The 27288-nt window shown below is 50.8% G+C and overlaps 1 protein-coding gene across 1 annotated transcript; it reads left to right on the top strand.

Annotated features, from left to right (window-relative positions):
- Positions 1 to 26800, top strand: FGF9 (fibroblast growth factor 9). Its single transcript, XM_067713750.1, has 3 exons — positions 1 to 1001; positions 8995 to 9098; positions 25650 to 26800. The coding sequence occupies exons 1-3, from the start codon at positions 725 to 727 to the stop codon at positions 25893 to 25895; spliced, it is 627 nt and encodes a 208-aa protein (XP_067569851.1). The 5' UTR covers positions 1 to 724; the 3' UTR covers positions 25896 to 26800.
- Positions 26801 to 27288: the final 488 nt, after the last annotated feature.

Here is a 27288-nt window from a genome sequence, read left to right as displayed (position 1 = left end):
CGCGGGTCCCGCCGCGGCGCCCCTCGCTCCCGCCGCCGCCCGCCGCCCGCGCTAAGCCAATGGACGCCTGCCGAGCCCCTGGAGAATTCTGGATACCAGCTTTGGACGCCTAAAGTTTTTCCTTCTTTTTGTTTTATTACCATTATTCTCATTTTTGGAGGGAGGACGGGGGCAGATTTGTCGCCGCCACCAACGTGAGATTTTTTTTTTCCCCTTGAAGGATTCCTGCTGATATCTGCAGAGTCGGTTAGAGTGAAAACGGCGCATGCCTTCCTGGATCCGTAAATTCTGACGTAGCCCGTGCATCTTAAAACCCCCTATAATAACGCCTAGGCATTTAAGTTGCTATGGTCATTCTGATCTCAAACCAAATGGAGAAACTACGGATTTTTTTTCCTTATTACGGTCGGATGGGATGAAGACCTTCCTGCCTGCTGAGAGCCGGGGAATCTATCTGTAGAGATACATAGATACGTTTATCAATATGTCAGTGTGTGAGTATAAAGTGGTGGCTTCTTAGACTATCCGTGGTTTGACCTTGAACCTGTGCCAGTGAAGCAGCAGATGACTTTTATTTATCCATTTAATGGATTGAAGAAAAGGACCTTTTTTCTCTCTCTGCAACTGCAGTAAGGGAGGGGAGTTGGATATACCTCGCCTAATAGCTCCTGGGTTGGCACCATCATTATTGTTTATCGCTGTGCTCCGAAAGCCGAGTCTTCTGATGGCTCCCCTAGGTGAAGTTGGGAACTATTTCGGTGTGCAGGATGCGGCACCGTTTGGGAATGTGCCCGTGTTGCCGGCGGACAGCCCGGTTTTGTTAAGTGACCACCTGGGTCAGTCCGAAGCAGGGGGGCTTCCCAGGGGACCTGCAGTCACGGACTTGGATCATTTAAAGGGGATTCTCAGGCGGAGGCAGCTCTACTGCAGGACTGGATTTCACTTAGAAATCTTCCCCAATGGTACTATCCAGGGAACCAGGAAAGACCACAGCCGATTCGGTAGGTACACCATTAACCCTTTACTGTCCGTGCTGGCATGTTCGGATTGTAACTACCGAGAAGGTGGCTGGGCGGGGGATGCGGGAAGGGGTCTCTCCCTCTCTCAGTCTCCGTCTGTCTCTGTCTTGCTAGCTCAAGGGGGGGGGGTGGGGGGAGGGAAGCCTCCGGAATTGCAGATCTGCCGCTGGCACTGATGCGGGTCTACATTGAAAGGCCTTTTTTTTTTTTTCTTTGTAAAGGAGGGCGTGATTTATAAATATAACACAAGCCCCTAGTTCTTTTGCATCAGATACACGGGAAGATCGGGTTTAGGAAGTTTCTTTTGAATGGACTGATTCCACGAGTTTAAAGCTTTAATGATTAACTACTGAGAACTTAAAATGCATTTTCCTGAAGGCAGTTATCATCTTGTGTCAAATGAAGTTTTTGCCCCTTCCCTTTTTTTCCTCCAATAAGTATCCTGCTTGAATTTTAAATTAAGCGTATTGCTTACTCCCACCGTGAGGGTCTGGAACCCTTTAGCCGAAGGTTGCTAATTGTTCTGTTGGGAAGAGGACTAAAGTCGTATTTTAGACTCTGGGCTGCAGAGGCACTGGGGGAAAATGACTCGGGAAGGGGCAGGGCGCTCACCAGGGGCGTTTGTCCATCCAGCCACGAGTTATTCCCTGTGCTTTGTAATTTCCATGGCGTGCAGCCCTGTGTGGCTCTGGTGTAAGTGTGTGCGCCCGTGCAAAAGCTGCGAGCTAATTTTAAAGGGCATTCCGAGGATTTCATTTCCCGAGGAGGGTATTTGTGACTCAGCATGGATAGCTGCAGACCCGAGGGCTGGTGACTGCCCCCTTTAATGAGTGCACACACGTGTCTGCTGGGCCACCCTGAGCCCGACAGCAGCGACTCGGCGAGCACAGTCCCGGGGTGGGGGGAACTGATGGTGGAGGGGCGACTCGGGTTTTCTCCTTACTTACCAAAAAAAAAAAAAAAGAAAAGAAAAAAAAAGGAGGGGGGCGTTTGGGCAACCAGACTGTTGGAAGGAGTTAACTTATTGAGTAAACCCACCTGACAACACTTAAACTAGGTCGTAAAAACAAAGTCCTGTGGTGACTTCTTTTCCTCAAGCTTTAACGCCAGATGTTGAACACGATCTAAACTATCTGTATAGGTTCGTGGGCCGCAGACGATGCAGGAGGTGAGGACGGTTCGGGCCTGAGACGGGGCTGGTCCCGGATGCACGAGCCCCGGGATTTTCTGCCTCGGCTCACCCCGCACTGAACCTACCGGCATGAACGGCGGGCTGCCTCCCTTCTCTGCTTTGCAGCTTTCAATTACGGAAACGTAGCCCAGAGAAGCGGAGGCAGCTCTGGCCGCTGCGGAACGGGGACGAAACTTTCCTAAAGTGCTCTCTGCGGCCGCTCCCGGGGCTGCTGCAGGACCCGGGGCGGCCGTGGGCGGGGGCGCCGAGCCCAGACGGGTCCCCGGCGCGCCGGCCGGCAGGTGCCACTCGGCGGCCGCCGGCCAACTCCGCGCGGTCCTAGACGCGCTCGGGTTCGGCGGCTTGCCCCCGCCCCGCGCGCCCTCGGCTGCGGGGACCGCTGTGTCCCGGGCGCCCGGCCGGCTGGCGCGCTGCGGCCGCGCTTAGGGGTCGGGCTCCTTTTGCCTGAGCCGCGTCCCTTCGCGCTCGCCGCGTGTGAGTGCGGGTCCAGCGGATCCAGCCGCCGCCCGGGCAGCGCGGCCGCGCGCGGGGTGGGAGCTGCCGGAGGCGCGCGCGGCGGGGGACTCGGTGGCGGGGCCGAGGCCCCTGAGCCCCGTCCCGTCTCGGACCCTTCTCCCTCCTTCGACGCTCACAGCCGGGTCTCGGGAGCGGTGGGCTCGCGGCGCCGGAGGTGGGTCGGGCCGGCCGGCAGGGCGGGAGCCGCGGGGAAGGGAGGGGGACAAAGGGCGGCGCAGGCGGCGGGGGCCGCGTGCCATTGTTACCGCTGCCGAGCGGGGCCCGGCGCCCCTCTCCGCGCCCTGCGTGGCTGGGCCCCGGCCCGGGGAGCCCGCGGTGGGCGCCCGAGTGCGGCCGGCGGCCTAGTGTGCAGTCGAGCCCGGGCCGGGAGCGCCCGGGACCCGCGTAGAGTGGGGGGGGGAAGCTCCGGTTGGGGCTCCTCCACCCCGCCCCCACCGTGGGTGTTTTTTTTTTTTTAAACGCAGTCACCTTTCGTGTAGGACGTTCGCTACACGCAGCCGAGTCATTAGGAATCCGGTGACTCCGCCACGGGGACAGAGAGGGACCAGGGTGGTTGAAGGGGACCGGGGACCGGAAAGCGGGGAGCCGAGAGGCGCGCTCTGGGATCAGCCGGCAAGGACGCTGGCACGGTGGCTGAACAGAGACCGTAAAACAAAAACCCGGCCTCGGCACCCCACCTCCGACCCCGGAGATGACACGTCCACTCCTTGTCCGCCCGGCACTGCCGGCGGGCTGGTAGGCGCAGTGCTGGGTGGGAGGCCGGGCAGCGGAAGCCCGGCCGGGGGTGGGGTGGGGTGGGGTGGGGTGGGGGCCCGGCCCGAGCTCGGGGGTCGGCCGGGAGCTGGCTGCGGGGGAGGGGCGCGCCCGGCGCTCGCCGCGCCCTCACCCGGGTTTGGATGCGGCTGAGTGGGTGGTGTGCGCAGTGGGGGCGGGGAAGGAGGGCGAGGCGGGAGGCTTATTTCAGCTTCCATCCGGTGGCAGGGAGGAGCGCCCCCGGGGTGACAGCAGTGCCGCGGTCTCCCGCTGCGGCAGGTCCCAATATTAGCAACCTCTGCAGCGCCGCGCCGCCGAGCCTCCCACCCTGCCTCCCGGCCCCGCCCGGGGCGCCGGAGGGGGCGGGCGGGCGCTAGGACCCGGGTCGGGGCTGCGGCCGTCGCACCTGGCGCTCCCGCCCCCGCCCCCCCCCGCCTCACCTTGGGCCCTCCCCCTCCCCCGCGTGCGCCCCCCTCCTCGCCCGCTGCGCTCTGGGGACTTCGAATGCAATCCCGGTTTCTCTTCCGAGTCCATAGGAAAGAGTAGCTGTGGGTAGGGGCGAGGAGGGTTTGCACCCTGATTAAAACAGAAGGTGCCTTTTCTACCTGAAACGGAAAGGCAGGAGGAAGCGTGCGGGGAAAATGACGTGCTACCCCCCGCTGCAGCTGCAGGTGACCGCAGCTGCTGGCAAGCGTGGCGGTGGCACTGCGGCGGCGGTGCGGGTCGTGGGGGGGGGGGAACCTTACTGCTGTCCCAGCAGGAGCCGCGCGGTGACAACTTAGGTGGGACCTAGAGGGAGCTCTTTGTTTTCCTTTCGGGGGTGCTGGCGTGGAGCTGAGGCCCAGCCTGGAGAACGGGAACCGGCACTCGTATCTCTGGGTGATAGGCCAGGGGAGCCAGACGGTTCGTTTCCTTTTTTTTTTTTTTCCTCTTTAGAGCACTTGCTAGACGGAAAAAGTGAGCAGAAAATCAATTGAGGAAATGGTAATGTGGAATAATAAAAAAGTGAGCGTCGGGCCTGATCCGTTATTTGACTTGGCACGAGGAGCCTGAGCGGGGTGACCCCGGCCTGGTGCGGAGATGCCTGCGTCCCTGCCGGGCGTCTTCCGGCCCTAGTGCAGCTCCGCCAGGCCGCCTGCATCAGGACCAGGGCTCCCGGCTGGGGCTGCCGGGTCTAGGGGTCAGGTGAAGTTGTACCAGGGCGGAGAAACATGATAACAGTACACTTTAAAAAGAGGTTCAAAAAAATCTTACTTCCAGGGTTTCGCACTTGAAACAATGCCGTTCTGGGTATCTGGCTCTTCAATATCTCAGTAAGGGAAAGGCTGCCTATTTAAGGAGCTGTTTCAGGATAGGTTCAGATTCTCGAAAAATCGGTGGGGTTATGGCTCCCATTCAGCTAGTCATTTCCCACATGAACTCTGGGATTTGCTCAAGTTGCTGCAGACTCGGGCTTGCTGGGATTGGGGCTCTGAGCTGATTGATTTGGCAACCCTGGTGCGGGATTCTCCCGGCCAGCAGGGAGCTCTGTGTGTGTGTGGGGGGGGGGGGGGGCGGGCCGGTTAATCTATTTTCGAAAGCCTGTGTCAGGCCTCTCTCCACAGCCTGCACACATTCTTGTCCTCTGAAGAATGCAGCTCTGTTAAGTGTTGGGGGCTTTTAGGCTGGAGGGTTGTTTAACACGGGCCAGAGTGGAGCTGCTTGGGCTGGCCCTCCCACTTCCCATGGCCAGCGTGGAGGTGAGGCCCATGCAGAGGGGCTCTTGGGAGCTGGGCCAGCTTTGGGGTCATGGTCCACGTGAACAGAGCTTGGGGGCTGAGCACTGCTACCTAGTGAGTCCGGGGCGAGGATGATGCTCTGCTGAGGTCATTTTCCTGCAGTGGTCCCAGGAAGTGACCTGGCCTCTTGCGGATCACAGATGACCGTGGACCCCACCAGACCCCGTCAGGCTTCCTGGGCCCAGTGAGTGCATCCTCACTGGAACTGTTGCCTGCCGTGAAAGGGAATCGCCAGGTGCCACTCGTCACTGACCTCATGCTTCCCAGGCCGCTCCATCACTGCCCATTGCTGTGGCCCTTCTGACCTGCCTAAGAGAGCTGGGCCACCCTGGGACACATGTGAGGGCCACACTTCAATCTCAGGCACAGCCCCACCATTCCCTCCCTCCCTTTCCTCCTTCTTCTCTTCCTAGCTCTTTCCTTCACTCCGTTCCTCTCCTGTGGATGGTGAAGCCTGTCACCGTTAATACCCAGAAGCCTTCTTCTGGGCTTTTCCCGAGCCTCACGCCCACGTGAACAGCCACTGGCGGAGCGGCCCCGCTCAGACCAGTGCGGTTGGGATCACTTGCTCGGCAGTGGCTCAGGCCCAGGGAGAGGTTAGCTGACCTGGTTGAGGTTCTAGAGTTCATGGTGGACACGATGGTAGCAGGGATGATAAGGATTGCAGTCTGCGGGGGGCGGGAGCTGGTTCAGGTGGTCAGGGCTTTCTGGCCTCGCAGCTTTGGCCCCCTCTGCACGTGAGGGAACGGCTGTGACTCAGGCGTTCTGAGTTCTGCTTGCCCTCGGATCGTGAGGTGACCCCATAAAAAGCTGGGCTGCTCTTTCGAGGTCTCTGCTTCTCAAGGAGCTGCAGAGATAGGGGTGCTGGTTTGAGATGATGAAACCTTTTCCACCTGGGGTCCCTAGATGTAGCCCCTTCTCATGTGGAGCACGCCTGGGAGGCTTGTCTCGGCCCGATTCCTTTTAGGAAGCCCCTCTGGCTCTCCTGGTCCAGCCTGAGTGAGCCGCCCAGAGCGTACCCTGAACACCTGCCTCTCACCGCGTTTCCCACATTGTTATTACATTTATCTGGTTATTTGTCCTTCCTCCCACTAGACAGGAAGCTCTTTGAGGGTGTAGGCTAGACCTTGTTCATCTCCATACCCTCAGCAAAGGGCATGGTGCTCGGCTTACAATACAGTCACTCCTTAGTTTGCTGACTGAATGAGTGAGTGCATATCTTGCTGATGCCAGGAAGAGATAACAAGATAGATGTCTTACTACCTTCATTTCCAAAATGTATAATAATCGTTTCGGACCTTAAGTCCTTTAAAAAGAAAAAAACCCATGTGCACAAAGAACAACGTGCGAAGAGTGTGCACACACAGGTGCCCACCTTCCCAAGTCCTGTGTGATGAGAGCACGGTCCCAGGAGCTCACGTGTCCCTCACTTCCTCTGCTTCTAGTCCTGTGCACTGGGCCTGCAGAGTCTCACCTGGGTAACATCTTCCAGTCACTAGTGAGGGACTAACTATATAAAAGTGGTACAGAAATCACGGATCCGTGAGAAAAGGTAAAAGTGATGGGAAGGTGTACCTAGTCAGTAAGGACCTAGGCTTTGGAGTCTGATCGCTTGGGGGCAAGTTATCCTTGAACCTACTGTCCCCACGTGTCATCTGGAGATTAGCGTATGGTAATGCCTAGGGCTGTTCTGAGGGCTGAATGACATCAGGCCTCTCACTGGGCACAGACTAGATGCTCGAGGAGTCCAGTTGTTAGGATTGTCACTGTTGATATTATTACTTCTGATGTTCTGCTGACCAGCCAGTTACATGGTTTTGCGAGATCACATGCACTTATTTTTTCTTAGGTCTGATGGGCAATGTCAGTTAATAGTCTCAGAGCTGCCTCCTGCTTAGGGAAAAGAGAAAGATCATCAGATACCCTCTTAGAAGGTGCCAGTATTGTTTATTTTAGTTTTATGACTTTCAGTTTTATTGACATGGTGTATTAAATCGGCCAGATGCAAAGGGGCCAAATGCTTTCATTTTACAATGAAAGTTGGACATTAATGAATTCCTTATACTATTTCAGGATAACAATGACTTATATTGTGTGTTTTCAGGTAGCTAAGAGAGTCACATGTGTGTGACTCCTATGGTAATAAAATGCTACAACATAAGTTATTTTTAATCATAAGAGTTAGACGTAGTATAATGAAATAAAATGATTCATCAATAAGGATGTGCATCTCACAAGAAATGACTCTCATGGAACTACTGCCTTATTTGTCTTTCCATTAGGTTTGTGAGGTAGGGATGGCTGGTAATGAACTTATTTCACATGTATTTTTCACTAGAGAGTCACAGGTTATCAGATCCAGAACTCAATTTGTAACTTCTCTTTATATTTATTCACACACTATTTCACATTCTGTTAAAATACATAGTTTTGCAGGTCCAGATAGACATTCTGTAAAGTGTAAGCTCAAAATATTTGTTGCATTTTGTGCTGATAACAGAATTAGGAATACCTCTTTATAAGAAATCTCTTTCCCTTTGTCCGTCACCTTGGAACCTTTGCTTTATTACATTTATGTAGTTCACATCTTCTTGTGATTGCAACACAGTCTATTTTGCGAGAGTTGCAAAATTAATTGTTTAAAACTACATGTAAGTGCTTTTCTATGAGTCACGTGAGACTGACTCTAGCCCAGGGTTACCCTTAGTTTCTTTCTAAATTCTTAAATGTAAGTAAGTTTTTTAATATTTGGAGATATTTTAAACAACTCAGTATTTGGTATGTGTTCATACAAGGTTTACACAACGTGTAGCACTTTAAGACAAAATGGAAAAAATGGTCGAGCATGAGTGATATTAGCATCGTCCCAATATACCATTGGGTAATCATGTTAAAACAACAATATGGTTATAGAACCTGGAACTGCTGTTGTATGACCACAAAATTCTGGGTTTATGCCCAGCTTAGGTATTGTTATTCTTAGTGAGGTAAGCAAGGTGAAAGAAGGAAATAAAAGAAGATCGTTATGTTGATTTGATTTTGGGATATAGTATTCCACGCCTATTTTAAATCAAGAGCATTTTTGGAATCAGCATTTTTTTCCCCCAGAATATTGTGTTATCTTAATTGCTTAACTGTCTCTTTGGGGCTTAGATAAGCACAGTGAAAATCAATACTTTGTTTAAGCAGAAATATTTGGGATATGTGTGGGCTTTTTAGTTTTCCAGATGGAGCTCAATACAGTTATACAATAGAGAGCTGGATAACTTTCGGTGTAAACCAGACAAGTCTTTGGTTGTCATCTCCTATTCTTATTATGAGGGGCATAGACCCTTCTCTGAATAGAATTTTGTTTTTCCAATCCATGGCCATACACAGATACTTAATTTCACATTTTTAAAGTGGAAGTAAGTTTTCTCTCATACATTATACTCTTTTAAGTTAATTAGAACACGTGCATTGGTTTACTGACATGTCACTTCTCACCATATCTATGTAAATGCTAGCTTTTTTACTTAAAAAATATTTTGTTACGTGTTGTGTTGATAAGTTTTTTTGTCTCATTACTGTAAGATAAAATTTAGTTGAAAAATCAATTCTTTGGGGCAGTGGTTTTAAGAGAAGACACTTCTCGAGTGAAGGTGCGGCCTTCCTCTTAGATGCTCCCAGGGATGTGGACGCTCCAGGGGAGATGCTCTGTGCTCTGACCTGTCTCCCTCTGCTGTTGGTCTCGCAGGCATCCTGGAGTTTATCAGTATAGCGGTGGGCCTGGTCAGCATTCGAGGCGTGGACAGCGGACTCTACCTCGGCATGAATGAGAAAGGGGAGCTGTACGGATCAGTAAGTACCGTAGAGACCTTGCCAGCCTTCCTGACTCACGTTTGCCGGAAACTGCTCTTTCTCTAGCTTATAAATAGAAATGAAACAGTGGTGGGAAGGGGAGTGTAGGTTTTCACTTTTTGAAGAAAACCACTTCATTTTTATTAATAGATATCAGCCCTGGATCTTCACGAGACCAAAGTTTCTAAGCAAATGCTTTATTTATATGCCAAGCCATTTTCATTGTCAAGGAAATAAAAAATTCACAACTGTGAAAAATCCCATCTTCTTGTATTGAATGGGAGTTATTTTTGAAACGAATTGAAATGATCTTCCAAGCTTTGCCAAGCATTGTAATTAAAACTAGAAATAGACCATGCAGTGAGTATAAACCCTTTCTCTGAGCTGCATAAAATTTTCATTATGTAGAGAGAGAAGGGAGATGGAAATTATTGTCAGATATTCTTGTATGTGAATAAGAATATAAAAATATAATAATTATTTGCAAGTGTTAGGAGTTTCTTCCTTCCCCGGTCTTACTTCCTATCTCCACTGGGTCGTAAGCTCCTTGGGTGAGGCAAAGAAGAGCGCTCACTGTAGCCCGCCAGGCACGGCTCTAGGTGCCAGGGTTGGGAGGGCAGAAATGAACGAGAGTCCCCCGCTTCTGCTTTGAGAGGAGGGGCAGACTTTGTATCTCTTTACTGCACAGTAGGAACTGGACACATTTCTGCTAAAGGTATGAGTGTGAATACTAGGTTATCAGTTACTGTATATAACTTGAGTTTTCAACAAAAGATTTGTAGTGAAGTCAGCCTTCGGTTTCTTGTTGCCATTATTGGTGGTCAAATGGGGATTTAATCCATGTTATCTGCAATATGAGAACTTTGGCTAGAAGCTACAAAAAGTTGAAAATTAAAAGACGCTCAGAATGGGAGAAGTTCTGGAGTCCTCTGTTGGCAGAAGTGAAGGCCATTTTTATGTAGAATCAGGAGAAATTTTTTCTAGATATCCTTTTTTTTAATCCATATACTAGTAAATACACACACACACACACACACACAAGGGTTGGGAGTAGTATCCAACTTTTACTCAGAAACTCCAGGAGACAATAAATGGTATAGTTTGAATATAACACCCACCATTTTTCATGACACAAGGATGGTTTTTCTGCTTTGGTAAAATTTGAATGTAAGATTGATTGCTTTTGTTAGACATTTGTCTTTTTAAAAAAGTGCTTCCTCGAGAGGCTTATTTTAAAATAGGTTTTTAAGCATAGGATTGAGTTTAGTTTTTTAAACACAGTTCTTGGTCTAGATGAAGTTATTTACTTCCTAAATTATCTTCGTCAACGCTTTTAAGTGCAAAGATTCAAGATGTAAGGAAGCTTTTAGATTTTTAAAACATTCAGTGATGTTCTCCTTTTGTCACCCCTCACTTTTTCCTTCACTTTTAGGTCCATAATGTGGATTTAATTCAGTCAGTCATAGGTGGGCTCAGTAGAAGGCTTTCTGTGTTGGGTCGCAGTCTGACCTTCTGTGGGTGGGGGGGTGGAAGGGACTGTAGTTTATCACCGTGGTCTCCAGATGTTTTGAGTGTGGATTTCAACACTGCATCTTAAATTATTTGAAAATTGCATATGGAACGCATAGTTCGTATATGTTACGTTATTTTATAAAACACGCCTTAAGGCAAAGTGTTTGGAAGGCAGCGATGAGTGAGCAGACAGAGGCCATGCTGCTTGTCCTCAGCCCTCGGGCCACGCGGACAGCCGATGGCCTTGCGTCCGTGAGGCCTCGGCCTGGCGCAGGGGCGCTTCCGGGGGCCGCCGGCCCCCTCCCTAATGCCGCCCTCCTCCCTGTGGCCCCATCTGAGCCCCGCTGGGACGAGACCCGCTGACAGCGGGGTGGCAGCCAGGCCGGGAGGCCGTCTCCTGGGAGGCAGGGAAGCCGGACTGGAGGCCCTGCTGCCTGATTTAGGCCTTTCAAGACCCGCCTGCACCCAGCAGAGCTGGGACAGGGCCCTCTCCCTATCCGTCCCTTCTCACCCGAGGGCCCTGCTGGGAGGCCGGCGTGACCGGGCCGCTTCCGTGCCGTGGGAAAGCGTCTCAGGCGGCTCCACTGCTCCAGCCTCTCCCGCCTCCACGCTCGTCCCCTTCCCCACCCCAATGGGAGGGTCCCTTCAGACCCAGACACGGGCCACTTCCCGCTCGGATTCCTCAAGCCTCTGCAGGCCGAGCCCCCCGTCTTGCTGTGTCCTCTCCGCGAACCACGCTGCTGGTCCGCTTTGCTGTGTCGCCTGTGTCCCTGTCGCTGTGTAGGCCGCGTCCGCCTCGTTGCGCTTCTGCGGACACTGGCGGGCTGCTGGGCCGCGCCGTCAGGTCCCCCGCCCCCCCCCCCGGCCCCGGCCCCGCCGTCCCCTCCCCGCTGTGCCCGCGGAGGCAGCCTTCTTTCTTTCAGATTCCGTGAAGATGCTGCCTTTTCTGCAAAACCTTCCCTACGCCCCTAACTCGGACCCTAGTTTCTGGTCAGCGTTTATTGTGTTGGCCTCTGGGCCCCGGGGATGCTTTGTTTGTGTTTCCGTCCTCACGCGAGGAATGTACACTTCCGGTGTGGCCGCGTCCCCAGCGTGTCGAGGGCCTGGGCTGCAGCTTTCCTTTGAATATCGCCCCCCGCCCCGCCACAGCCCGAGCCCCGCACATGTTGGGTTGAAGGCGATCGAAGTCGGGGTTCATTCGTGGCTTCACTGGCCCTGGAGGTGCAGCCCTTGAGGTCATTGTGTCCCTAGGGCCCCGCTGGAGGGAGGAGTCCCTCCCGGCCACCCTCGTGCTGAGCTGGGCTGTAACGCGTCGTCCGAATGTCCAGCCCCAGGGGACGTGGCCGAGTCTGGAGAAGGTGGTGTCTGGGGGAGAATGGGGACGGGCATCAGGACATCAGTGGGTGCCCTGCCTGTTCCTCGCATCCGCGAAACCAAGGGCTGGACTTACGTGGCCCGAATGCTCCTGCTCTGGATCTCAGGACTCTGCAGGCTTCGCTCCCGAGTCTTGCCTGCCTGGCCCACAGGGTGCTCTACGGCATGATGTTATGCAGCAGGACCATCTGTTCCCAGCAGCCGGCCTGGTTTGCCTGTGGCCCGTACCTCATGCAGGTGTGCGGAGGCGTGGGGGAGACCATCTCCTCGGGGGCGAGGAATCACTTTCCACTGCGTTTGTGCTTGTCATCCTGGCGTGGCAGTGAGAATGGGGGGGACACCCACATGTCCCCTTTTCATCCTGATGAGATGGAGAGAAGGAAAGAGAGAAACAGGCAACGACACTGTTATTAAATACGCTGGAAACTAGCCCGAGGAGTTTGCTTGTATGAAGCTGTGTGAAGCTCCGTAAAGTGGAAAAGGTGTGTTTCTAAACATTGGGGAAAACTTGCAAAGACTGATCTCATTGGGAAAGAAGGTAAATAGATTTGGGGAAACAGCCATCACTTTTATAAAGTAAGTGAATGTGTAAATGTAGCAAAAGTTAATCTAAAATGTATTTTGGGGATTATTTTTCTCTTTTCATCTATGTAGATCTTTTGTTTCCAAGTTTACATTAGGATTAGATCTAAAAGGCCAGAGGTGAATGGGGTAATACTTCTTCAGAAAAACATGTGGGATTGTGACATCCTATTAGATTGTGGAAATAGGAAAAACTCTATTGCTGGTGTGTATCATTATATGATTCAAGGAAAACCTGAGTTGTTCTACTTCTGGGATGGAGTTTGATTATTGTATTCATGTGTTCATTCATCCATGCCTCCATTCATTTGCTCATTTGTTCACAAACATTTATACCTACGATGTGCCCAGCATTGTACTAAGTGCATGACAGTGCAACAAATATCTCAAAATCTGGTAGGAGAGATACAAATAATTCAGTGCAATGTGATATGCACTGTATTAGAGGAATCACAAGTATCTTGGGAGTCCAGAAGAGTGTTTAAATAACTCCTTGGGGAAATTGGATGGGAGCACTTAATTGGGTCTTGAGGGATGAATAGGAGTCTCAGAAAAGGGAGGGCAGACAAGGAAGGGCACATAATGTTTCAAATGTAAAGATTAGAATATCCTGCCTGGGTGAAATTTAGGGAGGGTATTAGATCTCTCACATACACACTCATTTGGGTGCACACTTGGGCAGAGGATTAGAGTATTAGTTTACATTTGTCACTTTCGTTCTTATCAAAGAGACTAGAAGTAAGGCTCAGTTACTTTTAGGGTCTTAATCTTAATTATCCGAGTATCATCAAGATACTTCAGTGTGTCAAGAATAATTGACTGTAATAAATATCTCATTAAAAAAGAATGCCTTGAAAAAAAGTTAATCTGTTTCAAGGAGCCTGCATTTCATGAGAGATATTGACCTTTTCATTAAAAAAAGGTAGCACAGTCACTAAAATTCTAATGATACAGGAAAGCAAGCATGGGATCTGTAAACATGGTGAAAAGGATGACATGGATTTCTGGTTTGTATCCCTGTTAGCACTTACTGTATTCTGTCCAGAGTTTTCATTCCCCGTTGGTCTTTCCCGCTGGATTAAGTTCTTAGGAGACAGACTCTGTCTTTACAGTCTGTATGTTTCCTGAAGGCTCTGCATGAGCAGCTGGCACATAGGGTTTGTCACCCCAGCTATCCAGCCGGTCATGCCCTCGTGGACAGCGCTGCCCAGGATGTCGCTGCCCACCTGACCGTCCTGGACTTCCACAGGCGGGACCCTGCTTAACTGTCACGGCTGAAGGGTAGGGGGTGGGGTGACTTGCTCCGAGGCTGGAGCTCGGGGGCCGGTGGGCCAGAGCGAGGACTCAGACCAGCTCTAGGGGGCCTGGCCACCGCGCTGACAGAGGTGCTGCTGTTTGTTGTTCCGTTTCCAGAGACACAGCTGGGCCCGATTCGGTTTCTGTGAGTCCGTGTAATCAGTAATCAGTAACCAAGGTGTGATGGATTTGGACTGTGTTTCCAGTGCACAGGAACTTAAAAAAGCCCAAAGCATTGGGGCAGTTGTGGACTGGGTGAACGTGTGTGAGCCAGAGCCGTCCCTTGTGCGGTGTTTCCACGTGTGCAGTGTTTCCACGTGTGCGGTGTTTCCACGTGTGCGGTGTTTCCACAGTGGGCGCAGCAGCAGGGGGCCCAGGATGAAGGAGTATGTCTACCTCTGTAAGAGGAAAACGGTGAAGTATCTCAGATCCTCAGAACCCCATTTGCCTTAGATTATTTTTATTATCTTATTTGAATATGTACAAACACGAACCCCTTATGCCTCTTTGGCAACTGCAATTCAAAACATATTTATATTAAAATTCACACTGGACTATAAGACCAATAGACTCTGAAGCAGTAGGGTGGATCTGATGTGATGGCTGAGATGCTGCCTCAGTGTCCGGGCTTTGAGCTTGGCACACCTGTCCCCCAGGGCTTCTGGGGGAGGAGGTCCTCCCCCCGTGTCTTCCGGGGCGAATTACTGGGAAGCCAGGTGTCACCTGACCTTCACCGACGTTCCAAGGATGTCGTTTCTCTTCCCGGTAGCCCTGATGGTGAGAGTTGTACTGCTTAGCGCTGAAGGTAACTTTAGACACACGCACATTCTTGGGCGGCAGTATGTGGTTATGCGCGGTCATCTGGAAGGTCTAGAGTGGCCTTAAAATGACCCCTTTACTTTTTCATGAAATGAAGGGTCAGAGAAAACGCTCTTCCAGGAAGCTTGTTGCCCCCAGATTTGGTCCTTTATCCTCCTGGGATCCGTAGGTGCCAGTTGTGAAAACGCCTGGGGCTGGGAGGCCCTGGCAGGGAGGGTCCCTGTTGTTTGCATTAGGTGCTGCGGTGCCCTTGTGAGGGGCTTTGGAACAAGCAGAGTGAACGTGTGTGTTACGGAACAGGACACCGTACCCGATGGCCTGTCCACACTGGACTTAGCAGTTTGTCATTTTGCTGTGTCAGTTCAGATGACTTTGATGGTGGATGGTGAGGCGTGTCCTGTAGGTCGAGTCTCCAAGGAATGTCATTCCTGTAAAGGGTCATTTGTGCAGTAATCTCCTTGATGGCGGGCGTGCTCTGGAAGTGGGCGGTTTTAAATAGATACTTCGGGTGATAGAGCAAGGCCTTCAATTGCTAGTGTAGTTGCCAGCGTTCAGAGGATCAGGTGGTGACTTTGAAGACAGGAGGGCAGCGCCTCAGAAGAGCATCTGCTGTGTGAGCTGATTTCGTTCATAGTGTCCTTGTTCTAGAGGTGACGGGAATGAGAGTTTAGTGGCTTAGCGACTGAGTCAAGGTAACACAGAGTACGTAAGGACTTACTATTTGAACCTAGGTGAATTGGTAAATCTTGCCGGGTACATGTGCATGAGTGGCCAGCCGTTCTTGTGAATAAAAGATATATGTGTATATATATATATTATTATTTTTTTTGCCAGAAATAACCCCGTATTAGAGCAGGATTGTAGTCTCCCCTTCACAGATAGGACTTTGAAACAATTGTCTCTTTCTAGTACTAGTTTCTATTTAGTGGTTCATTTGTTTCCTTAGCATCTATACTCCTGGCCGTTAATTAGTGGAAAATCATCTTTTAAAATCATACCTTCTTAGTTGAGTTTACATACGTTTACGTTGTGAAGCATGGGAGCTGCCTCCCCTGACGGTCTGAGGTGCGTGGAAAACCTCGCAAGTTAGTGGTGGCTGGACTCACCCAGCACAGGTCTTCGTGGGCTTCGGGAAGGACCCGGTTTAATGGTCGAAGCTCACGGGCGGGGCCCTCTCCGTGTGGCAGGAGAGGCGGGCAGGGGATGGTTCCAGGACCCGGGGCTGTGCTCAGTGCGCAGGGAGGGTCTGTCTTTAGGGTCCGGGGTCTCCGGCCCGCCCCTCCCTGCACCCCGCGCACATCGCGCCTCTTTGCAGAGGGTCGTCTGTCGGGCACGCAGAGCCAGGCCGCTGCTTGGATGCTGGGGACGCGGGGCTTCCGCTTCTGCTTCCCACCTCCCCGCACGCTCCCCGCCACACTCGGCTGCCCTCGCTCGCACACTCGTTTGCTTTCGCAAAGCCAGGGGACGTGACCGTGTCGCTGCTCACACGGGCCGGCCCTTCCGTAGGTGCCAGGAGCACAGGTGGCCCTCGTGACCGCAGGCTGCGTGCGCGCACGTTTGTCTGCTGGCTGCGGTTGCCGCGTGACCCTGCAGTCGTGTCGCTCGCCGGCCTGCACAGAGGGGCAGAAGCCGCGTCTCGAGGGGGCAGCTCCCACTGGGCAAGCGCCCCTTCTGCCACGGGTATCACGTTTTTTGTGCTTTTGGTGGTGGTTTTGCTGGTTAGAATGCCCCCGGGGCCGAGTGCTGAGATGCTGTTTGGTGTCCCAAGTGCCGGAGGCTGGGCGAGCCTCACGGAGGATACGCGGACCTCAGAGGAGCCTCCGTCGGCCTGAGTCACTGCCTGCGTCCACGGCTAATGAGCCAGCACTATTAACTTGAAACACAAGCAGGCGTAAAACAAGGTTATGTATTGATTTGTTGACAAAAATGTCACGAGCAAAGGCTCACAGGACCCTAACCCTGTGTTTCCCCGGGAGCCGCGGTTCGGGGCCCCGATCCACACACAATACCCCGCGCAGGTAAGTGCTGTTTTCTCCTGGGGTGACCTTGCAGCTTCGGGGGGCAGTCAGACGTGCACACCAAGGCTTATAATTTGGTGCGACTGGTGTTGTGACAGAACTGTATACAGAAAGGCCTTGGGGAGCATGGGGGAGGGAGCTCCATCCCTGGCCTGGGAGGAGACGTCAGGATTACTCACAGAGGAGATGGAGAAAAGTAGGCAGGTGGTCTCGGGGAGGGAAAGGCTGGCGTGAAAGCAGCTTCAGGGCCGCAGGCTTTGGAGCCGTGGCTGCCGGGAGGAGCCTGATTCTGCCATCTTTACTCCCCCTCCAGCCCCAGTGGTCCTGGCTCTGCTTCTGTTTCTCTCAGCTGCTGCCAGAGGCCACGACACTGACATTTGGAGGGTCCTCCACTGTCATCATCATTGCCATCTGGGGGTGCTGCAGCCTGGCTGCTCCCGTGTCCTGGCCCGGGAGACACCCCCTCCCAGAGAAAGCCCCACCCGCTCGCCCCAGGGCCGCCCCCCTCCTGCCCCCTGCCAGGACTGGCTTGTCCGCTGCGTGTCCATCGACCTGGGCGTCCCGCAGCATCCTTGCAGGCGGCTGAGAAGAGTGTCTGCCTTCCCAGCACCCCGCCGCCGAGGCTCCCCAAGGACGGAGAGGTTCTGGCTTGGAGTGGAGCCCCACAAAGGGCTCCATGAATGCTTTCAGTCCTGACATAAATGCATCCCCTCCTTCCTCAGTCTTTTGTTGTGACTTTTCAGAGAGCTCTCTGCTGCAGTCTGCTTTTCCTTTGTGGGGAACCGCCCACGGCTCAGTGCAGTGTTCTGAGCTCGGACTTGCCAAGGTCATGCCAAGGGCACCCTCCCCGGTGCGTGCTGGGCTGGCTCTGCTGTGGCCGGGAGTGGCTCTGTCCGTGTGGCTGCCACACTGCCCTGCACGTGTGCACGCTTGCTGTCCACTCCCAGCCCGAGGCTCCTCTCTGCCCTCCCTCCCTCTCTTCCATTTTCCTTGTGAGTCGCTGTGTGGCAGGTCGTTTTCTCTGGACCCTCTGGGGTGGCTTGTATTCCTTTTCTTTCTCTCCCTGTCCTTTGAGTAGATTTTCAGTTTGCTGTGTTTCGATGGAAGGTTCAAGCCTGTACTTGCATCCTGAAGGGTTTGAACATGGAGATGCAGTGACGAGTAAGGGCAGCGCAGGGCCTGGGCCGCTCGCTCCGTGGCTCGTGGGCTGTGCAGCCTTGGGCGACCTCCTCAGGCCGGCTGGGCTGGGACTAGGAACCAGGGTAACGAGGACAGTGGAGACGGGGCCCAGGATGCGTCCGGCGCTGTCCTGGCCCCCGGGGCTGTGCAGCTGCTGCTTCGCCTCCTTCAGGGATAAGTGTGGTCCCAGAAGGAGACGCCTGCACGGAGGCGCACGGAAACTGTGCTTCTTGCAAGTCTGAATTCAGAAGTTCAGATTTAGGACACAGTCTGTGAAAGTAAATAAACATTTCCCTTCAGATCGAACTGTGGCGCCCCTTGCATTACACTTGAAACCGTAGAGCTTCATCTGCTAGGGTTAACTTTATACACCTTCTCCTCAAGTGCAGCACGTTACTATTGTACCCACTTAATTAAATGGAAAAGTTGGACTGTGTTTTAGGGGCTTAGCTCCCATCGTGGTGGTGGTGAGCATGACTTCTCATGCCTGCATGTCGGTGCAGTCACTACGCTGTGGCAGCGCTGCCCTGGCCTCCCCCGGACTCGGCGTTTCAGGGTGAAGGTGCTGTTGTGGAAGCGGCCCACGTTGGTGTGTGGCTCCGGTGCCTCGGGGAAGCAGGCCGACTGGCCGATGGTGTGAGCTGGGATTCGTCCTGGAAGGGGGCCATTTGCAGAGGGGCCCCGAGAGAATGGGACAGCCACCCACGTGTGAGGAAGGGACAGCAGCACCGGTCACTTTCCACGAGCGTGGGGCCATTTCTCTAGCGCTAGGCGGGGGCTGGGAGGAAGAGTCTGGTTCCAGAGAAATATGGGCTGACGCGAGTCCAGCTGGAGCTGGTGGCGGGCAGTAGGGGGGGCCCCGGGGAGTCGAGAGGTGCCGGAGACACGCATGTGCTCGTGAGCCCACTCGGGGTTCCTCTGTGCACCTCGGAGGGGGTGTGACTGGGTGTCTGAGAAATTCTGGAGCCCTGGTGTCGCTTCTCTCCAACATTGCCTTTTATCTGTCTTGTGCACACGTCCAACCTTGCCTCCAGCTCTGGGCACTCTGTGACTTTGATAACTTCTTGTTTTCCTCCAGGATTTGGTTTTTCTTCCCAGTAAGTCCTCTGCGGGCAGCTGATGACGTAGGGTTTGTTGGTCAGGCAGACGTTCATTTGTGAGCTGTGTTTTGTGAGGCCAACACCGGGGGACATCCTATCGGTCTCCCAGGGAGGGAAGGAGGGGCCCCTTGTGCCGAAGCTGTGTCTTCTTCCCCGAAACAGCAGCCTCCCCGCTTGGCTGCTTCTGGAAGCATTACTTAGCTGTCCGTCTCTGCAGAGGTAACGGAGCCTGAACGTTTGGGCGTGTTTCTTCCCCTGTCTTCCAGCAGCTTCTTTTCCGTTTCCTGGTCAGTGCGTCCTTCCCAAGTCGTTGTGGGTGGCTAGGCCTCCACACTGGATGCTCTAAGGCCGGGTCACTCGACCTTAGACTCAGAGAGACCGTGGACATCCCTGAGTCCAGTCTCCTGTCTTCACAGAGAAGGAACTTGAGGCCCAGGGTGGCTAATCAACCCCACTGTGTGTGTCTGTAGGAGGCTGACATTCCTTTACCATAGAAATTCCGTGAATCTCTTAGTTCTTCAGAAATTGCCTTTGCGCTTACTTTGCCGTCATCTTTGTTAATCTTTCAGTTGGTCTAATTTTATTTCTGCACTCAAGGCCTGAATTCAGCCTGCTTTGTCTACCGTAGAAGATCTCTGGTACGTGTTTCTGTTTCGATTCTCCCTCCTGCGGTGCGCCTGCAGACGCGGTGGTTGGGTTCCAATGTCTCTGCCTGGTGTCCTTAATAACAGGAATTATTTCCTTCATTCCACCTCCCAGCCTTGAAGCTGTCCACTTCCCCTCCATGGTCTGTCCTTCGACTTTCGGTTTTTACAAAGAGTAATATTTAGCTTGAAGTGTTTTCAGCTTTTGCAAATCTCTGATGTGCATTTTAAGTGGTCACTGAATGACTTACTTCTCTTATCAGATGATCATTTATGATAAGAAATGTTACCTGTGCTCTAGGACCCTAAGAGAAACTTCACAAACTTTTCCTGTAGGGCTCTCGGCAGAAGCACCAAATGTGCACAGTCTACCCATTGGCAGAAGCAAAAATATTTCATAAAGTGAGTATTAAACTTCTCTGCCTGAATTCTGTTCAACCTTGGGCAGGATTTTCTTTCCCCTGTGGGGCTCCACCTCTGAACATATATCGCAAGTTTATGAGCTCACTTGATTTGCTAAACAAATGTCCGTTTCTAGGGTGGCTGCTAAGGACAGCATCTAAGTTGTCTGGTCTGCTCTGTGGTACACGCTGCGGGCGCTGTCCTTGGCTGTGTGGTGGGTACCATGTGGCTGGTGAGCCCACACCATAGGAGATGTCCAAGGCCGGATCAGATTCAGACTGGGCCCTACCTTTGAGTCCACAGGTACACCTAAGTACGCAGCTTCTGGAGCGAAGCTGAATTCTGTCTTGTTTTGTCTGGTTTGGTGGGGGAGGAGTGGAGAGAACGTAGGAATTCTTACCTTTTTGTGTATTAGACGAGACAGACGTTGCCCGCCCACTTGCTTCGTTTGTGTACGTTGACCAGACACAACTGATTCAACCGTTCCCACAATTCCAGTGGCAGTTTTGATGGCCAGGATCATGGGTATGAAAGCAGGCCCGTGGGAATGGTAGGGATTTTAAAGAGGTTTTGAAAAATGGGCCTTGAATGAGGCGTGTTGAGGGCTTAAGGGGGCTGGATCCGAAGGGAGCTTCAATAAAATGAGAAATAGTGCCTTCCTGCCTGTTCTGTGTGTTTGTGGCTTTCCGTTTGGGGACTTCTCCCAGGAGAGAAGCGTTCAAATACCTAGCTTCTTATTAATGATCCTTTCGTCATTATATTTAATCACCGCAATGCTTGCAACAATTCCCATGAAGACTTTACTGCTAGATTATTAATGAGGAAGGTACATCTCTACGAGTAATTGTAGTTAAGGGAGGTTTAAATACCATGACTGGGGTAAACGGTAGGCAGAGAACAAGCGATTACATCAAATCAGTAACTTACAAAAGGTTCGGGAACTCTATCAAGGCAGTTTCTGACCTTGGGCTTTATGTGTTGTGAGTTTATGCAGGGAGGTCAAACAACCCGTTGAGTTGAACACAAACAACCATTTGGATGGTGTGGTTAAAGCTACACCATATGTTTATATGTATGGCAGCATAAGTCTATACATTTTCAAGGAGGACTCTTGAATCTCAAATTTTGAAAACTTCTGATTTCAGTTTTTAAATGGGTACAGATAGGAGTCAGGCATGGTAACGCCCATGTGGATTACACATTTTCCAATTGTCAAATAGTTAAGATTAGTGTCCATATGAGTTGATGTCGTATAACATTCCTAAACATTCTCTGGGGTATACTATAATTTTCACATTATTATCTCATACTTTGGTTTTAATAGGATTTTGGTAAAAGTTTTGAAGTTTTAATTTCAGTTTTTCCCACTGCTCAGAATTTGATGATATAAAATGAAAAGGGGTTTCCATAGCTGCTCACATTCACCAGATTTTGTTCCAAAGCATGGGCTTTAGGAGACTTTTGAATTAAATCCACATTCTCCACCCAAGCTGAGTGACATAATCCAGCAGTTCAAAGATAGGTATGCCATAAACAGCTATAGTTAAATAATCCCCCCAAAATATTAAAACATGGAAATACAATAAAAGAAGAATTGATCACTTTATAGTGGAATACTCTATAAACTGTCTGCATTGGAAACATGTGGTGAGTTTTAAAACATCTGAGTTTTATAATTCTAAAGTGTATAGTTTATTTGAAGGCAGAAACTGTTTTTTCTCCTCTGTGTATATATAAGAATACAGCTTAATGTATATTTTTTGCCGTCGCAGTTTGCATTCACTTTCTTATTTTTAATTTAGAGAAATCACTTTGGAGTACAAATATGTAACATAAATATATTCACCTCAACTAAATATTTTATCGCTAAGTACTAAAGTCTAATCATAAAGATTAATTCTGTAAATCTTGTTGCTTTGTCTACCTTTGTCTGAAACAAAAATCACAAATAGCAAGAAGAAATTATTTGAAAGCATATACATGGTATAGAAAGGTATCAGGGTCTTTAATTTTTATGATCATTTAAATTAAATTTTTTTTTTAAGGTCTGCAGGTTTTTCTGAGTGGCGTTATACCCCTTGTGTAATAATTACAGGACTGAACTGGATCAGGGGTTTTGCAAGGTAATGTCTGCACGGCCTCATTTAACTAGTTAACTGAGGTTATCCAACCCTCCCGTGAAGGAGAGGACTGAACTCTTAACCATCACAAAAGCTGCTGTCTGTAGATGACAGTGTCCTCCGTGGAACAGTCACTTCATTTTCCGCATTGCCTAGAGCATTATATTGTGTGTGTAAAGGATGTTACAACAGCCTCATAAGGGGAACAGAGCCGTGTTTGCTGAGCAGTGAAAAGGTTAGTTCAGTTTCTCACCTCGTTCAACTTTTTTAAAAAGGTTTTTTTTTTTCCCCGCAAACTGACAGTACCCCCAAAACATGTGAATTGAGGCTCATCTTCAATACTGGACTCATGAGTGTTTCAGTCTTAGCGTGCAGTGTCCTTCCCACTGCAGAATTCTGTGCATACGCTCTGTTTTCTCTCCACCTCCACCCGTTCCTCCTGCAAAATGAATAGTGTTTTTAAAAAATTGCATTTTGAGGTAAAGAAGAAAGGCAGCACGTGTGATTGTCAGAATCAGAGGGGCTGCACCGAGTTGTGGAACGTGGTCCGTGGAGCCCCCCTCCCGGCCCTTTGGAAGGGGCCTCGGAAGTCCCTGGACGGACGGGGTGTCTGGAGGAACCCTCCATTAGTGAGAAGTGGAAGGTGCGGGATCTGGGGCAGGTGACCTCCCTTCCAGGCCCCCCTGTCTCGGGCATTTTCCGGGGAAAGTTGCAATACCTTTTGGCTGAGGTTGGCTCCAGTCCTGAGAGGTTCTGAACTCATGGTTCTGACATGCCCCCACAGTGACTGGGGGCGTGTCCTGGACTCTGGGTGCCGATCCCCGGCCATGCGCCTGTAATGGCCTCGCCTCAGATGTGACACTGACCTGCTCCAGGTGAGGCTGCTGGAGCAGGGGCTGTGGCTCCAAAGCCAGGCCCCTCATGGTGTGCAGAACCTGCAGGTGCGACTTGTATACAAAGCAGATAGAAGCTGGGGCAGACCTTGGGATCCAGAAGGAGGAGGGAGAGCCTTATTATTATTATTTTTTTTGCGGTACGCGGGGCTCTCACTGCTGTGGCCTCTCCCGTTGCGGAGCACAGGCTCCGGACGTGCAGGCTCAGCGGCCATGACTCACGGGCCCAGCCGCTCCGCGGCATGTGGGATCTTCCCGGACCGGGGCACGAACCCGTGTCCCCTGCATCGGCAGGTGGACTCTCAACCACTGCACCACCAGGGAAGCCCGAGCCTTATTTTTTAAACCAAGTATCTGTCAGGTAAAGTGATTTCCTGCTGAGAAAAAGAAAGCTTAATTTGAATTCTTTTTTCATCTCCTTGGTAGAACTGAAGGCTCTACAATTCCCTACTTCGGTCCACCTTTATTAAGTAGAAAATAAATGAACATTGCTTGTTTAGAAAATTTACTTACTCACTGCAAACTCAAACCAGACATTTTAAGCCAGGAATAATCTTGTCTGTGGGGAGAATATTTATTGTACAGATGGAAGTAAAGTCTGAAATAGCTGTTAAAGTCTTTAACACACTATTTTTATTTTGTCCGCTTTAATGGAGACGAAACAGAAATCACGTTCAGCCTGGTCTCCCCAGCATAGGGGGTTTCCTCTAGGTTTGCTCGTGGAGGGAGGTGAGGGGGCTTCTCTGCTAGCGCCCAGGTGAGGGGAGCTGCAGGTGCCACTCGCCCCCTGCAACGCACCTTGTCCCTATAAACCCGGCGTCAGCTGCCCAGAGTTTCCCCATCATCCTGTCCTGCTCGATGCTTTTGGTTGCTTTTGTTGCTTTCCCTTGTTCCAGCTCAGTTAGCAGAGACTGGTCCAAGGAGATAAGATTTTGTTACCAACCTGCTCAGTACATTTTGATCACCTAGAGCAGCGGTCCCCAACCTTTATGGCCCCAGGGACCAGTTTCGTGGAAGACAGTTTTTCCACGGATTGGGTGGGGCGATGGTTCGGGAGGTGATGCGAGCGAGGGGGGTGGGGGGGGCGGGGGGCGCGATGGGCAGCGGCAGATGAAGCTTCGCTCGTTGCCCACCGCTCGCCTCCTGCTGTGCAGCCTGGCTCCTGACAGGCCGCGGACCAGTACCGGTATCGGTCGGTGGCCGGGGGTTGGGGACCTCTCACCTAGAAGAGCAGCTCCCAGGAGGTGCAGGTCCCCTGTGTTTCTGGGTGGTTCAAGCCTTCCGTGAACGGAGGAGTGACGTGGGGAAACCAGCTCACGCTGGCCGCGGGCTTTCAGCATCCTCAGCTTGACACGCCCCCTGTCCCCACCCTCGCTCTCCCGAGGCGACCACGGCAGCTGGAGATGATGCCTTCTGCCGGGCTGGCTGTGAATCAGTGCACTAGGTTGTGTCCTCAAGTGTGTAACTGCGTGGACATGTATTTGTAGGTTTTCTTATTTACATAAGGGGCCAGGTGGGCAAGAGCAAGGGGAATGTTTTCAGAAGCCGTTTTAGTGTTTATTTTTTAACACTGCCATCTGGGAAGGTGCTGATGTTAAAGTTTCAACGTGGTGAGAAGAAGAACAAGGAGCTGATCCACCCCACTGCCTCACTTCTCCAGGCGCAGCTAGAAGCACGTGTTTGTGCCTGGAATGCGTTCACGGTTTGGGGTGTGATGTGTGCATCGCTTCTGGTCCTTACTGCCCTCGAGACACGCGGCTGCAGGGGCCCTAGGTTATGGGGTCCCAGGGAACCCAGGCTCTCATAAAGCTCTGGTGGAGGGTGAAGGGTAATACATTTATGAGATGTGGAACCTTTCTGCTTTTAAACTGGGGGGAGTGTGTGGTGGTTCTTCTAAGTTCAAGGAAACAGGAGGGCTGGGATGTTTGTCTTTACTTCTTTGTACTCAGGAAGACCCAGACCTGATAGAAAGCATCGTATCTCAAAGTGTGGACTCCGGCTGCATCGGAATTACACAAGGCCTGTTGGAAATGTGTATTTCCAGACTTTCTGGATCAGAATTTTAAAAGGTTGGGGATTGGAAATTTACACTTAAAAAAAGCATCCCAAGGTGATTCTTCTGCACACTGAAGTCTGAAAACCACTCTTCTAGTGTAATGAATAACCTCCACTGCTTCAGAGGGCAGCAGATCTCTGACGTCGCTGGTGATGTTGGTCTGTGTGGCGAGGACTTTATGAAAAGTACGCTGAAGATGAAGCGGCCGTCTGAGACTCTTTCTTCGAAAAGGCCCTCCCCCCAGGATGGTCACCATCCTAATTGCTGTGGTGAAAATGGGAACAGCTCATGGCGTTAGCTGCCTTTGCCTACTGACTCATTCAGATAATTGGCATGTGGAAAAGTTTAACTAGAAAAAAATTAGACTCTTTTGTGCTTTAATCATTATGAAAAAAAATTAGGAGGTAGTTACATTTATAGAGGTAAGCAGTTTTTGCAAAGTGCACTTAAAGTGGGTTAAAATTGGTATTTTGTCACCAGTTATGTTATGTAGCAATTGCTTTCAGTACGGAAAGTAGCTAATTTTTGCAAAATATTTGCTTTTGTTTTTCAACAGGAAAAACTAACCCAAGAGTGTGTATTCAGAGAACAGTTTGAAGAAAACTGGTATAACACGTACTCCTCGAATCTGTATAAACACGTGGACACTGGAAGGCGGTTCTATGTCGCGTTAAATAAGGACGGGACCCCCAGAGAAGGAACGAGGACTAAACGGCACCAGAAATTCACACATTTTTTACCCAGACCAGTGGACCCCGACAAAGTACCCGAACTCTATAAGGGTATCCTAAGCCAAAGTTGACAAAGACTGTTTCTTCACTTGAGCCCTTAAAAAGTAACCACTATAAAGGTTTCACGCGGTGGGTTCTTATTGATTTGCTGTGTCATCACATCAGCTCCACTGTTGCCAAACTTTGTCGCATGCATAGTCTGACGGAGGCGTGGAGGGGACATACTGATTTTGTTCTCCAGGCTCGTCCTCTCTCGGGACCCCCTGCCCACTGCTGCCGGGTGGGTGGTGAGCAGAGGGCAGGAGGCTGCAGGGTGAGGGGGTGAGTGGGGCTGCAGAGAGGAGGGAGCAGAGAGGACCAGCCGATGCATGTGGGGATAGATGCGCTTTCCCGTCCGATCTCTTGTCCTTCATCCTCATCAGCAGAGCTGCCACACCTGGACGCATCGGGATCTGGCTGGCGGCCCGAGGGGGGCCCCGCTGCATTTTCACAGGCAGGAGGGTGCGGTCTGACCGACGAGACTTTCTCGGTTCATTGTCACGGGTGTCATCCCAGTGAATTTAAAGCAAAGACCTCTTAGTTAAAAAAAAAAAAAGAAAAAAAAAGAAAAAAAGTTAAATTTATTTATAGAAATTCCAAAGGCAACATTTTATTTATTTTATATATTTATTTATTCTATAGAGTTTATTTTTAATGAAATATGTACAGGCCAGATAGGCACTTTGGAAGCTTTAGGCTCTGTAGGCATTAAATGGCAACGTCCGCTACAAACCTGTGGCATATTCATGAAGCGAACGTGGCGTGCATGGATGTGAGACACTCAGATGGCCCTAGTGTCCTAAAGGCGACAATCGCTTTTGTGCCCATGTTATTGTAAACTGATGCATACCGTTCATGACACTGAGTGTCCACTCTTCAGACTGCTTGTTCCATAGCTTATCCCAGAGGATTAAAGATAAACTGGGTCTCAAACTTTTATTCTGTGTCTGTAATATTTTCTCTCTCATAAGTTACTTCCTCCCTCATTGTAACTTCACGGTTGGAAAATAGAAGGGTTGGTATATATTCTACTTGTCTAAATGTATCGCAGAATATACCAAAGCTAAACGATAACTGCTTTTATTTTAGTCGATCTCCAGAACAACAGGACTCATATCAAACATTGTACTGGTTTAGAATTCTCAAAAAGGAAAAAAAAAAAAAAGCTTACTTGGCACAGATTTTTCTTCTTTTTTAGGGGACAAGAATCAGAGTCAGAACAACAGGGTAATTCTTATAAACTTCTTATTTGTGCACTTGGCTCTCAAATATGAAATTACACAAGTACCATAGGGGTTATTGTAACACCTTTTATAGAAAATTGCTCTCGGTGTGACCTGCCATAATACCTGGTGAAAGCACCCTTCAAGTAAAACTTGCAAAATGCAACATAACTCTCCATCGATCATGACAATGAGGGGGAAA

Source organism: Pseudorca crassidens, chromosome 18, assembly GCF_039906515.1.
Source record: "Pseudorca crassidens isolate mPseCra1 chromosome 18, mPseCra1.hap1, whole genome shotgun sequence".
NCBI lineage: Eukaryota > Metazoa > Chordata > Mammalia > Artiodactyla > Delphinidae > Pseudorca > Pseudorca crassidens.
The sequence above is the reverse complement of the archived record's forward strand: the minus strand, read 5'-3'. Positions and strand labels throughout refer to the sequence as shown.

Coding starts and splice junctions, on each gene's coding strand:
- FGF9 (XM_067713750.1), top strand. CDS start 725: ATGGCTCCCCTAGGTGAAGTTGGGAACTATTTCGGTGTGCAGGATGCG. Junction 1,002..8,994: donor GAAAGACCACAGCCGATTCG/GTAGGTACACCA, acceptor TTGGTCTCGCAG/GCATCCTGGAGTTTATCAGT. Junction 9,099..25,649: donor AAGGGGAGCTGTACGGATCA/GTAAGTACCGTA, acceptor GTTTTTCAACAG/GAAAAACTAACCCAAGAGTG.